Genomic DNA, 14,735 nt, shown 5'->3' with positions numbered 1-14,735 from the left:
ACATAAACCAGTAATTAATCACTAATGGTACCAACTAATATTACTATATTATACAACAACAATACAATAACATGCAACTATCCAAATGAACCAATCTTATAAACAAAATTTACAGTCAGATTGGAAAATGTAGATTAAACCTGTAAGAAGGCTAGGTTTGCGTCCAACCTTCAAATGCTTCTTCAAGGGTTTGCATCTTAGAAGAAATAACCAACAACTATTTCCAGCTCCCAGATTAATATTTGTCTTCAATATTATAATCTTCATGTATGATCCCATGTGGAGTTTGTTGTACCTTTATTACTTTTCCCAATGTGATGCACGCTCTTTTAAGCAATATGGGATAAAGCACCTTTTTTGTCCTTCAGTCACTTAAGTAAACATAGTAACTTTTTAAAATAAAGTGACAAGTTAAATGACTTTAATAGTCACTTAGTTAGGAAACCATATAATCATTAGGCATTAAAATAACTCACTAAATGAACTCAGATAATCACATGCAATAGCTCGTTGGAAAGCTCTCCGTGAGATGCTTCCAAAGCAACGCTAAGGTACCGAAAATACTGTGCTCTGTTTACTTACTAAAAATAGTAAGTATCTGGACAACTTGCCAAAACTGCTCTGATGGGTTTGAAACTGGAGATGCCTAGGCCAAACCTTGAACTGAACCCTGTAAAGAACCCTTCTGCCCTTGAAACCTGTGCGAAGTGAGTCAGCACATAGAATTATTATGTTCTAGAAAAAAGGGGACATTACATCCACTCATACCCTTGATTGATTTGACTTCCCCAACAAGCCAAAGTTGCTGAAATTCATGTCTTAAACTTGGAAACTTGAAAATTACCACCAAGAAAACCTAAGACCACAACAACCTAAGACCACAACTATTGCTAAAGCCAAAAAGGGCCCCCCTACTTGTAATGGGATGATGGCGTGAAAACCTCACAATAGGATAGTACATTAGTACTCACAAGTTCTCGAATCTAGTAACTCAAATATCAAAGAAATCAAGTTCACACAGCCAATCTTTTATATTACATTGTATAATTGAGATTTGAAATGATTTATCAACTAAGCCTTTTCAAGGGTGCTTGCTAGCTAGTAAAATTAAGCATGACCTCTTTTCAGTGATCTTGAAAATAGAGTAACATTTGCATCTATTCTGTTCTTTCCTTGAATTCATTGAGATGAAATTTAAAGTTAGATCAGCAAATGGGATAGAGGGACTTTGATATTGGATACCATAGTTTGCAAAATCAGACTCTGAGAGTACTTGGCATGCCCAAAGTTTTCAATTCAGCTTAAACTCCTCCAATACTCGACAGAAACTCGGAAAACTACTTAAAACTAAAACCTCTTTACGAAACATATTTCTTTTTATTAAATTCAATTACAAAATGTCAAATACATTAAATTAAAAAGAAAGAAAAAATGCATGTTTTCATAGCAAAAATGACATTTGAAAAACAAATTTTAACCAACATTATACCTGCATTGGCATTTTTACCCATGGTTTTTGTGTCTATAAAATTGCGAGTTGAACTTGTGAAAACTCACCCAGAAAAAAAAAAAGGTTTTCAGCAACCCAGAGAGTACTCAGAGAGTTTGCAAACTATGTTCAGTACTATTAATTTTATGCAATTAATATTTTCTGTTTGTTTGCATGCTAAGTTTTGCTTTGCTTGGTTTGCAGGTAGAATCAGTTGAGGACTATGATGAATACTGCCATTATGTTGCAGGATTAGTTGGTTTGGGATTGTCTCGACTCTTTCATGCAGCTTGTCTTGAGGACTTGCCTCCAGATTTCTTGTCAAATTCAATGGGATTGTTTCTTCAGGTGGAGTTCGTAATTTGATAGTTTTATTTCTTTCTTCTTGGTGTAATATATGGTACTTTAAGCTGCCATAGGTTACATTAACATGCATTTCATATGTTGTGCTCAGAAAACCAACATTATTAGAGATTACTTGGAAGACATAAATGAAATACCAAAATCACGTATGTTTTGGCCACGTGATATATGGGAAAAGTACGCCCTCAATCTTGAGGTAAACTTGCAGCATGCTGATTACTCTAGAGATGTTTTGGGTTTTGGCTAACCAGGACTTAAACTTATTGCTTCTTTTAATTTATGGTAATGCCAGCATAAATTTGATGTCTGTTTTACACTTTTGAATCCTTATGATTAGCATTTTGTGCTGCTGACTTATGTCTTGTTTTGTTCAACTTAATCCGTAGTAGACTTTTCTGACATCAGAATGATGAAAATGTATGCTGGGATAGAATTATTATTGGTTAGGAGAAATGTTGTACCAACCTGTAATTAGGCACACTAATGTTGATAGCATCACTGCCTCCTGCCAATCAGGTGAATTTTTATGTTCTTAGCTTGTGATCAGTTCCAGAACTGATTGGTTTTCACAGATTAGAGGGCGTGTTTGTACGTCTAACGTTATTATATAGTTCCAATTATAAAATGTTACCCTATTATACCTGAATCCCTCTGTATTCCATTTTTTTCTTCTTGCTGACTCATTTATGTTTTTCTTATCATACATGCAACTTATCTCGTGAAGAAAGTTTACTCGAGTCCTAAGGGAATATAACACTATCTTATCATGGGAATAAAAAGTGTCTTTGTTCATATCTGTATCATATTATGGTTGGACTAACACAATCTAAGCATTCAATTTCTTATGCATATGTTACATGAAAGTTTGTCTGACATGCTTGATTCATTCTTGCACTTTCTGAACTGCTGGTGTAATATTTAGCTTTGTACTTGTTTTTTCTACGTGCTTTATTATTTGATAGATTAATGTTTTTAGGATTTGAAAGAGGAGGAGCGGTCAAAGGAATCTGTTCAATGCCTCAATGAAATGATAACAAATGCATTAAAGCATGCTACTGACTGCCTTAAGTACATGGCAGCGTTACATGATCCAGCCATTTTCCGATTTTGTGCTATCCCACAGGTATGTTTGAATTATTGTTGCTTTATTGCTATTTGTTGGGATCAATTTATATATTGTTGAACTCTTTTTTTATGAGTGAGTTTGGCCTTAGATTAAGTTATATAACTTATTTGGACGTCACATTTCTATCGTAAATTATTTGTGGCTATGGTCTTATCTAATCTTGAACTAGAGACTTGTGATGTGCTGCCTTGATTTACCTTTGTATTTGGTTTGTTTGTTATGTGTTTGCAATGGTTTTGAGATGACAAATAAAGTGTAGATAATAAAGTACTTAGAGCAAATTGACAACTCAGAATGAAGCTGAAAATTCCAAAAACATAAAATCTAATCTGACAGTACACTTTTTCCCAAAGTAAGAGCAACCCAAATCATTAAATAGCATTAAATGCAAAAGTTCAAAAAACTTCAAGAATAATAAAGCAGATTATAACAATGTAGTTTCCATTCTAGGCACCCTCAAATTGTTGAAGCATACACCAAAACCCTAGCCGAATAGCTCTAGTCATCTCATGTCTCTCCCTAGCAAGGTATGGCTAAGTATGTTAAGGTACGGCCAGCCTCAATGAAATTAGCTAACAAACCAAACCTTTGTAGATCTCCTTAATCAGCTATAAAGAATATTGTCCCACCCTCTGTAGCTCTGAGAATCTAATATTCAGCCCTGTTTTGCCTTTGTCATATCTTGAATTGTGTTTGCAATTTATTGATAGAATAATATATGGTGCAGATAATATGAATACTCACAGCAATTAAGCATCTCAGAAAGTTGCAATATTTCGGAACCCCACAAGCTGAAATATTCCAGATTCTATTTCAGATCTGAAAATACAAATTCTTTCAAAGGATTGAACAACCTACATCTCTAAATAGAATCACAAATATATTTGAATCATACTTAGAAAATGTTGCAATGAATTAGATTGAACTGGTATAAAAAATCAGCAAACTGGCAGTTGTAGTTTGGATGGCACTCTTCAATAGCTTCTCCAAAAGCCACAAAATGAATAAGAATGATAGTTCAAGATCTGACCTGAAAACAGCAATGAGACCCTTCTTAATCCCTAGACACCAGCTTCCTCAAAGGTCATGCCACTCTCTGGGTTGTCTAGCCAACAATATGAATGGTACAGCCTCCTCAAATTCTCAACAAAGATTACAAACAATATAAAAAATCTCCTCAATTAACCTCTAAATCTGATATGTTATAATCTATAGTTCGGATTGTTTTACAGGCAACATCTTCCATGGTGGTGAATAACCCAAACTGGAGGGTTTCTTGGCGGTTTTGTACAAAGATCACGGTTGATCAGAAAAGATGCGCATATCTGTAAAATGGTTGTGAAAAATGCAAATTCGCTAGACGGGTTTAACACAACCAAATTTGTGTCAAGAAAAATATTTCTCTAAAACTCTAGTTGCACCCACAAAATCACAGTAAACTCTAATTGTGTGTGTAGTAGACCACGATCAAAATGGCACAGAGAAACCAACAAAAAACCTCTGAAACTTTTTTAAAAAAATCCCTTAAATTTTGTTCAAGAAAAAAAAATCCCATGAGGGAGTCAGACCCTGACTAGCACGGATACCATGTTCAGATATTTGATGTAATCCATTGTATTTAACTGAGGAGACCAAAGCTCCTTAAATAAAGATTACAAGACTGAAGTGCTAAAAATAATGATAAACTAAGATGACCATTAATAGATCAACTAAGAAATGCTACGAATAGCATGCTAAAAGGAAAACTAAAAATATAGAATATTCTAATACATTTAAAATTTCCAAAAGGCCCTCTGTAAATAAAGATTTACTTTGAATTTTAATCTAGCGTCCAAATACTTTTTAATATTAAATATACTAAACAATGATAAAGTTAAATATTTAATTTAACTTCATAAATATTAAGTTATTGTTGTTTGAAATAAAATTGGTAGACTAAACCAAATATTGAGCCAATGATATCTATAGCTCTCACTGACATGTCTAAAAAATAGAAATGTTGACAAGTGGTTCAATTGGTGTCTAAAACTGACTTACTAAAAATAGTGAGTATTGGAATGCTCATCCGAAATCACTCTAGAAAGCAGCATTTCGCTCATCATAACTGTCAAAACCTAAATAATCATCTGATATTGCCATCCCATTGGATCAACATCCTTCAAAGTTCCCTAACCCACACTCATTAGCCTACAGGAAGTCAACTGAACAGGCTAACAGCCCACCCAACTGAATAGGCTAACAGTCCCCAACTGAACAGGTTAGGAATGGGACATTACAAGTCTTTTTCTTGGCAATGTCCTAATTTATTCATTATATCCAACTCAATTAACTGGACTTTATAGCTTATTATTATGGTTGCAACCATTTAAGTTTTGTTTTATGGTTTGCACTCACATTTATTAATAAAATAATAAATAAGTACTTCAATGTCAGCCACTTGTATAGTACAGGCATGAGTTCATGTGTACTTTTCATCTCTGGATGTTTATTTACATTGTTGGAACAGTTTGTCTTTTCCATGTCCTAGTTTGTTTAATAATATGCTTATATCATTTTGCTTTAAACCTCTGATCTGTGCCGATACAAATATCTTGAAATCTTATCTTGAATATTTTGAGTGGATTCATGCCAAACACTTCTTTTGCCCTTAATTAAAAAATTAGTGATATAAAACTCTAATGTTAAACAATTTGTCTTCTCACCCTAGTACTTAAACTGAAACTGGTACTTTTGGCTTCCTCTTATCTACCTTTGAGTGCTAATAGAAGTTCCTCCTTTTGTACTGGTTCATCACTGTTGATAAACCAAAATGTGGTGGTTGATTCAGAGAGCAGATAAGAAATAGAATAAAGAATAAATAGCTAGCACTATTTTGTAGACCAATTACAAGGTTAAAGCCTTTTTCAGAAAGTTGTTCTTTCCATATGAATTGCATGTAGCTTGTAATTTGTGGCATAATTATGCTGTATGGAAAAGCTTTGGAGGGAAAGAATGTTTGTGGCTGTTAAGGGTGTCTTTTATTTTTGCAGATCATGGCTCTGGGAACATTAGAAATTTGTTATAACAATTTACAGGTATTCAAAGGAGTTGTGAAGATCCGGCGAGGTCAGTAATTTAAAAATTTCTTTGCAACTGTTTTTTTTTTATAGAAACATAAAAATCTGTAGTTGTAGTTTAGCGTACGATTAATGATGAACTTTCCTGTTAGTCTTTGTAATTTTCATCATGATATGACAGATTGCAATTTATAAATCCTCCTTAAAATCTATAATTTTGTAAATTAAATGTTTGATTAATTTATTATTGGTTGCTTGGTTGTGTCATGAAAATAACTGGATGAAAAACAAATTTTGATTATTTTAACAGTAAATTCAACTTGTTAAGTGAAGTGGTAAAGGAATAAACTTCAAAGTATCTATTGCATTTGTTTAGCTAGAAATTGTACAAATCTAATAATTTGAAGAGTGTCAAACAATCAAAATTGTTCAACCTAAATCTTATGGATGATGAAAGGGTTTGTTCTGACTTGTCTGATATTTGATTCAAAAATTTTCAGCGAAGTTTTTTTTGTGCAAGCAGTATCATCATTCAAATTGGATTGAAGGATGGCAAAAATGGTGGCAAATGACTAGTGAATTGGTAGTGGCTTAGAGAGTTGAAACCATCCACTGGGAGTTCAAAGTCAAAATGGTAACTAGCGCATTTGAAAATTGAAATACAAATGTACTACATTTGAGACAAATTTTCTGTTAGCTTATTGTGAAACTGAGCTCTACCAGACTGCCTAGTGGTCTTTTCGCATTTATTTTAAAGTACAAGCATGCTACCTGTCATCCGACAATATTTGAGTGGACAAGGCTGCCCCCCTGATTCACCCATTTGGTATTTACTTTGTTGGGAATAATTAAACAGCACAGGTAGGCCGGTAGGTCTCTAGGTGACATAGGGAACTAATCTACAGGTCTATCACTTAATGTAGCCAGAGCTTTCCAACCTTTGCACATTGTTCCAATAACAAGGGGTTCATTTGCAATTAATGGTCGCTGGCCACACCATCCATATTGGCAGGTGGTAATATCAGTGCCAACCATTAGTTGGACCAGTCACAATACCAATACCAGTAGGTGGCTCCAATCAAAGGCCATTATGTGTGGGTGGGGTTCTGCTGATGGATATTTTCCCAGTTTGTTTTTTGAGATTGTTGACAGTATTACGTATGTGTAGACCTGAACTTTTATAAATGAAGCATTTATTTTTGTTCTCTTTCTAAGTTCTATAGTGTTCTGTTTATTCTTTCTTCAGTAAAAAGTCATCAACTAGGAGACTATGTAAAGGTGATTGCAGTGTGGAAAATCCAAAATGAAATTCCTGATTACACTGAGATGTAATATACACTAGCAACAGGGGGATGCAATGGTGTGATTGTATTCACAAAAACTACTGTGAATCTGATCTGAATTTGAAAAAAGTTATATATTTAAGCTGAATTGCTTTGTTCTACTTCCATATGAGGGAGTGCTGCAGTGTGTCAACATCATCTGCCTGTGATCATCACATCTATTTTGGGTTTTTGTAAAGGAAATGATTTTGATGCAATGACAAAGCATAATTTTTTTAACTAGAGGAAATTATAGATACAATAAATTAATTAATGTCCAACTAAAGACCACAAAGGGTCAAAGGGACTGCCAAATACAAGAAGAGGGGGGGCGGGTTGCAGCAAGGACACCAAAAGGTGTCCAAAAAGAAACAAGACAAACAAAAGAAGATAGAGCAGAAAAGGAAAGAGTGAATCCTGCAAAAACCAAAAACCACTAAGGGTTCGAAATGGCCGTGAAAAACTGCTGAACCAAAAGGTAACCAATAGGGCCAGTTTGAACATTGTGCCACCTTGAAGTGATCCTGGGAGAGGATGGTAGCAGCTTACAGGACACAATCCTGGGCCTCACAGATCTGGAAAGAGGAGTGCTGCCAAATGGCTGCTTGGTTCTGCACGCTAAATGAATCCATATGAAAGAAAAAAGTGAGAAGTTGACAAGGCAGATGTGTCGTGGGGCGACAATGCTAGAGTGTGTGATCTCAAAGCCCATGGGCTTCGTGAAAATACAAGGCAATGCACCTCTAGTAAATAGTGTGAATGAACTGCTTGTAAATGTCTTCTTTGATGTACCTATTCAGCTCTTGGTGGGGAGGAAGAAGAGCAAGGGGTGCATCAAGCGAGTACTAAAAAGGGAGTGGCAATCCATCTTAATCCCAATGGAGCCTTGAAGGGAAGAAGTATCAACATACCAACGACGCGGTTGCCAGAGAGAAAAGTAGAAGTAGTTTTAAGAGTAATAGGCCTGATATGGGTATCTTTGATGACCCTAAAGGGCTTGTTTGGAATGGATTGCTTGCATCGGATAATACACCAAAGGAGGGGAATCTGAACCCTCTTGATAGAAGCCCAAATAGAATCCAGTAAAGACACTACACAATCAAACCATAAAGGATAGTAGGGCTAATAAGTGTATCCATGAGGGTCACTTGGACAGAGTGTCCCGAAAACGGTTTTGGAAGCATTGTTTCTCAAGGAGTGCATATTGATCTACAGTTGAAGGGCAAGTTTCACGGTAAAGGGGCATCAGGAAACTTGACCACAAGATATGTCTAAGAGGAAGAGATCTCCATCTCCAAACCTCTGAAGAAGAAATGAAGGTAAGAAATCCTAAGTGTATTGAAGACCATCACCTTTGTCTTCCCCAAATTAACCGTCAAGTGTCGTAACTCACAAAAGATGCTAGATTGTCCAGCTAACATTGTAAACCCTCAGGGAAGGAAGCTAAAAGAATGACATCATTTGCAAAGAGCAGAATAGAGATCAAAACATGGTGAAGAAGACAACCATCTCGGGGAAGAATAAGGTCCTAAAGATACCGCTAAGTTCGTAAATGTATATCCCAAAGAGGGTAGGTAAAAGGGGGCAACCTTGTTTTACCCTCATAGTAGTCCTAATAAAGTCTAAAAACCAGAAAGGGGTCTTAAGACGACCCAAAACCATTGGGTAGTCTCATGATAGTAGCTGGAACAATCTCGGAAATGCTAATGTTCCGAAGTCTCTAAAAGAGGACCGTCCAAGGGGAAGTCCGCAAAGCGACAATACACTTTTAAGGGGTGATGTCTCTCCACCTCAATAATGCCCTAGACAGTCAAAATGTGATCATAGACATGAGGGTGCTCCAACTCCCTCAAAAGAAGAATATGAATAGTTGGGTGTACAACTTGAAGATATGCCCTACCATGATAGTCTTGTAATGATCGACATTTGAAGTAGGACCCGCCTTGTAAGGAAGATGAATGATGTGGTGTGACCAAGAAGGGAGGAAACTCATGCAAACAACCTGGTTGAAGAGATCAACTTAGTTGGGTCGTGAAATTGTGATGTCGTGTTATGTTTAATATGTGGTTGAAAATTCCCTAATAAGAAAAAACTATTCTCAATGTCATTTGTGTTTTAATTTACACCTTATAGTGGGAGATCATATTGAGTAGCTTTTGAGCATAAACCTCCCTTCAAATTGGATAGGGGAGCTCCCTTTTATGAAGAATGAAGGAAATTATGTTTACTAGGTTAGAAAATTAAAAAATAAGACCTAGAATTAGTAGAGATTTTAATGAGTAGAAAATACAAAATAAAAGAAAACCAATCATTTAGTATAATAACAACCTAGCCGATTTAAAACTTAATCCAAATAATAACTTCAAATTCTGAAATTAGTAATTACACACAAACACAATGACACATTGATTTACATGGAAACCCAATGTGAGAGAAAACCACAACAAATGAATTGCTTTTATGTAACTTTGATCTTTTACAATATTTTATATAACTTTGATCTTTTACAATATTTTGTAGGCTCCAACCTACAAGAGGATCCAACCTCGATTTTTACGAGCACCAACCCGTTGGAAGCTGCAACTCCCACACTTCGCAGGCTCCAACCCACTGGAAGCACCAACCCCCTGACTTCGCAGGCACCGTCTTACTAGAAGCACCAACCCCATCACTTCTGATAAAAACTGATCTTCCACCTTTGTCTTGTGTTGCTCTTACAATTGATAATGGAAACTATGAAGCTTCTCCTTCGAAGTCAGTGAATTGTTCTTTACTTCTCTTCCTTATAACTTTATAGGTATATTTATATATCAGATAATAATCTGCATATATAAAATCCTTTAATTACACTTTTTATTTATATCAGATTTAAATATCTGCATATATATTATCTTTTTATTCTCCTTTTATTTTCTTCGTTCTAACTGTTGACTTCTACTTCCTCACACAACCGCCTTCTATCTTCTATATATTTCCTACATCTCCACTGCACTATATATATATAGTCTTTTATCATTGCTTACATAGTCCTCTTTTATTTGTCTCTCTCTTTTACACCATAATCCTGATTTATATCTATATATATAAAATATCCTTCCAATTTACTCTTCTCACATTTCCACTTCACTTTCAATTCTTACTCACCATTCATTCTTATATATTCTTACATGCTCTAGTGCATTTCCTTCTATGTGTGTTCTTCTCTCAAACTTTGACATCAACCCAATCATCATCTCACTTTTGAACCATCTCACTCTTTTCTCCAAGGGTCCAATGCATAATCTCATATGTATCTCCCCTTGAGTTCATGCATCTCCTCTCAAACTAGGATGTGTATGAATTGCAAGTTGCACTTGCAATGATTTTCTCTTCTCCTTTATTTATCTTCTTTCTCCAAACTTTTGAAGTTCTTTCCTTTTGATAATTTTGCATTGAAGTCCTCGAGGTTTCATTATTTTCTTTTCTATTTTCAAGTTTCTTCCTGCATACAAAGATAGACCCTTTTTCCTTTTTCTTCATATATTTTCTCTTGAATTCTTCATGTGATTCTGTGAACCCATATTTGCAATGCTGTGATAAGCACCTATGCTGATTTATGTTTCTCCATCCATTTTGCATTCTGCATTCTCTCACTTTGTGAGCAAAATAATTACATGAGTGGCAATATCCATAGAAGTCATGTCAAAGTTTGGATGTAAAAGTTATTCTATCCTTATCCTTTTAAGGTGTGCTTGTTTTTTGATGCTTCTTTCTATCTATGATTCCAATAGGATTTATCGACACTTGAACATATCTTTCAAATTCTTCCTCTTTCATTGATAAATCTTCCATACTTCTTCCTTCTTTGATGAAGCCTTTGAATGTACAGTCATGATTCTTTGAACTTCTTTCATATCCTACCCCTGTCTTGCTAGAAGATGGCCTTTGGCTATCAATGATATTAGTCAGAATTTCAGAACTCTTTTCAAACTTAAGATTAGTATTCGATTTGAGAATGGTTTTCTCTAAATCACTTTTCAACATGGTGAGTTCTTCTAATTTGGCATAATCCGCTTCTTTTGAATTTAACTTCCTCATTATACCATCCTGCAATCGTTTGGCATCTTCCAATTATTCTTTTGAATTCTCAATTACTTTGCTTGATTCCTTCTGGGCTTTATATAATGCTTGTATATTTTATTTTTGTTTTGTATTCTGCTTCTTGAGGTTTCTATTTTTCTTTAGACATAATGAGTTCTAGGTATAATGAAGTTCTTCCATGATGTCAACATCCTCTTTCTCATTGTAGGCATCTTCTTCATCTTCGGATCCATATTCGGACTTTCCATCATCCAAGACTTCTTTTGAATCTTCTTTTATCATCTCTATTCCATCATTCCCAAGGGCATCTCGATTTGTCATATCATCATTTTCTGCTGTCATATATATTCCAAGTGCCACCTCATCATATATATTCACCTCTGAATTATCCCATGCATTTGTTTCAATAATCTCAATACAATCATTGCAACATATAGAATCAGCTCCATTTTCAGATAGTTCACTATCGATCAGTTCAATTCTCGCATTCGTGCATTGTTATTATTATTCTTCGTATTTCCTTTCCTTTTTACCATGTGTGCTCACAAAATCTACCTTCAAGCAGTTAGGCTTTATAGAAGGAATTGACTTTGATACCAACTGAAGAGCACACGATTATACTGATGTGGGGGGGGGGGGTGTGAATCAATATAATAACTTTTCCAATTTAAAACTTTAATCAAAACAATAACTTCAACTACTGGAATAAACAATTACACACATGAACATAATGACACAATGATTTATGTGGAAACTCAATGTGGGAGAAAACCATGGCAAATTAATTACCTCTATATAACATTGATCTTTTAGAATATTTTGTAGACTCCAACCTCGATTTTTATGAGCACCAACCTGCTGGAAGCTACAACTCCCACACTCCACAAACTCCAACCCATTGGAAGCACCAACCCCCTCACTTCTGATAAAAACTGATCTTCTACCTTTCTTGTGTGTTGCTCTTACAACTGATTATGGAAACTATGAAGCTTTTCCTTTGAAGTCAGTGAACTGTTCCTTTACTTCTGTTCCTTATGGCTTTATATATATATATATATATATATCAGATTTAAATATCTGAATATATATTTTCTTTTTATTCTCCTTTTATTTTCTTCTTTCTAACTGCTGACTTCTACTTCTACACACAACCTCCTTCTATCTTCTATATATTTCCTACATCTCCACAGCGCTATATATATATATATATATAATTCAATATAATTAAATCCAAACTTATAAATCTAATCTCCAACAATTATAACAATGATTGACAATAGTAAGAATTCATACACCATAACATAAATATTTGTTGACTAGGGAACCCTTGATCAGAGGGAAAACCCCAATGGGGATGGTACCCACAAGATAGTGTACTAATATATAAGGTCCTTGTGAAAGGATGTGACCCTGTTAGGAGTGCAATACAGTTAAATTAGTACAACAGTCCTTGTTAAAGGACATATCCCTTTTAGAAGACCTTGAACCCTTGCTAGAAGGTTCCAACCCTGTTAAAGGTTGAAAAACATGTAGACCAACTATTTGAATGCTCCAACAAAAGTGAAAGACAATACTTTCAGGATGACATATCCAATAAGTATGAACTGACTGATCTGTAACTTGCCAAAATAGTTCCTATGAAGTCCACTTCAATCAACCAACATTATCAATGTTCTCCTCTGATAATCCTGCATAAAGGTTTGCATCATACAACATTCATACATATGAAAGCATACATCTCAAGCAAGGGAAACATCTTTCCTTTATACCTTTTACAAAATATTAATTAGGCTAGTCTGTTAGAGCTTCCCCAATGTACAATTAATTACATAGGACCATGCTAAGGCATACATGCCTTAATAAGCATCAAAATAACCATTACATTAAGTTTCCCACACGTTACAATAGTAATATCACATCTCCTAATGAAAGACTACATGTTTGCATAACATAGTCGGTTGCTAGTAAAATGTATTGCACGTTACACACTAGTGACCTTTCCAAAATAATCCAAATACTTCTCACTTTTGAACATGCGCACACAAACAAGCCTTATATGATTTTCCAAGCTCGCCAAAGTTAATTCCTATTCGCCAATAAGATATAGCCAAATTACCTGCAACTATGGCTATTGTTATTTCCTGTACACTGGTTTGCTACTAGTCTTCACCAAACAATTTGTAATTTAACCAAATCATCACATAAAGCATAGAAAACATAGACATGATATCTACTCATTCCACTACACATGTAAGCTCGCATATCTTAATTCGTCAACCACTATTCTCATTGATTTGATAAATATCCTGCGATATATAGAACCTGTATTTGTCATGAACATAAGAACATATGTTGTCATCATTGACAAAACATGTTGTCAATAGAATATCTTTGCAACTCATCTCACCCTTTTGCATTGATGGCAAGATATGATGAAAAACCATCAATCCAAAAGTAAACAACAAAATATAAATTTCTGAATATCTTCAACATATATAGTCTGCAAAATTTAAACTTCCTCTGCATATACCTTCTTTGATTACCTCTAATACTTTCTTGCAGATACCTTCCTTGATGGAATGTTTTTCACTTATCTTCTCCCCTTTTGACATCAATGGAAAAGGTGCTGATATGCCAAATATTAAGATTCTCTTGCAATTTCTGAAATTCTCTCCCCCTTTGATGATGATCTTATCAAAGTGTCTGCATTGGATCAAACTAATTTGCAACCAAAAAATGTCAAGTGCCAACAAATTTTGTTGTTCAAAAATTATCATGTAGAAGCTCTAAGATAAGCTTTGCACCATGTGACCACTCTCCCTAAGGAGCAGTACCAAGCATCATGTCTAGATGAATAAATATTCTCTAAATACACTGGATTCATGCACATCTGCATCAATTACTCTTCACAAGTGGGCCCATTACCCCAAGTATACCTCTGAGGTACTTAAAGGTTTCCTCAACCAAAGGTTTAGTGAATATATCTACTACTTTCTCTTTTTTTCTCACATATTCCAATCTGATTTCCTTCTCAGTGACTTTCTCTCTCAAAAAGTGATACTAAATGACAATGTTCTTAGTCTTTCTGGATTCCTCGACATATTAATTGTACTTGTATTATCACAATGCATAATGATAGGTTCAGAGAATGTTATACCAATCTCCTTCAACATCTGTTTCATCCACATTAATTGATTACAGTTGTTTGCTGCTGCTACATATTCTGCTTTTATCATAGATTGCGATATGCAATCTTGTTTCTTTCTTAACAACGAGACTAGCCTTTCTCTAAGGGAAAA

The 14,735-nt window shown here is 34.9% G+C and overlaps 1 protein-coding gene across 1 annotated transcript in view; it reads left to right on the top strand.

Moving 5' to 3' along the window:
* LOC149554664 (squalene synthase 1-like) overlaps positions 1-14,735 on the top strand; it is a 171,697-nt gene that overhangs the window by 143,487 nt on the left and 13,475 nt on the right. Inside the window, exons 7-10 of the mRNA XM_089828724.1 lie at positions 1,694-1,837; positions 1,944-2,048; positions 2,829-2,975; positions 6,008-6,083. Of these exons, the coding sequence (XP_089684850.1) occupies positions 1,694-1,837; positions 1,944-2,048; positions 2,829-2,975; positions 6,008-6,083 (472 nt within the window). The remainder of the gene's footprint in view (positions 1-1,693; positions 1,838-1,943; positions 2,049-2,828; positions 2,976-6,007; positions 6,084-14,735) is intronic.

The sequence above is a fragment of the Cupressus sempervirens genome, chromosome 5 (assembly GCF_028749045.1).
Source record: "Cupressus sempervirens isolate cs-2001-9-10 chromosome 5, ASM2874904v1, whole genome shotgun sequence".
In the NCBI taxonomy this organism is placed as follows: Eukaryota; Viridiplantae; Streptophyta; class Pinopsida; order Cupressales; family Cupressaceae; genus Cupressus; species Cupressus sempervirens.
The sequence above is the reverse complement of the archived record's forward strand: the minus strand, read 5'-3'. Positions and strand labels throughout refer to the sequence as shown.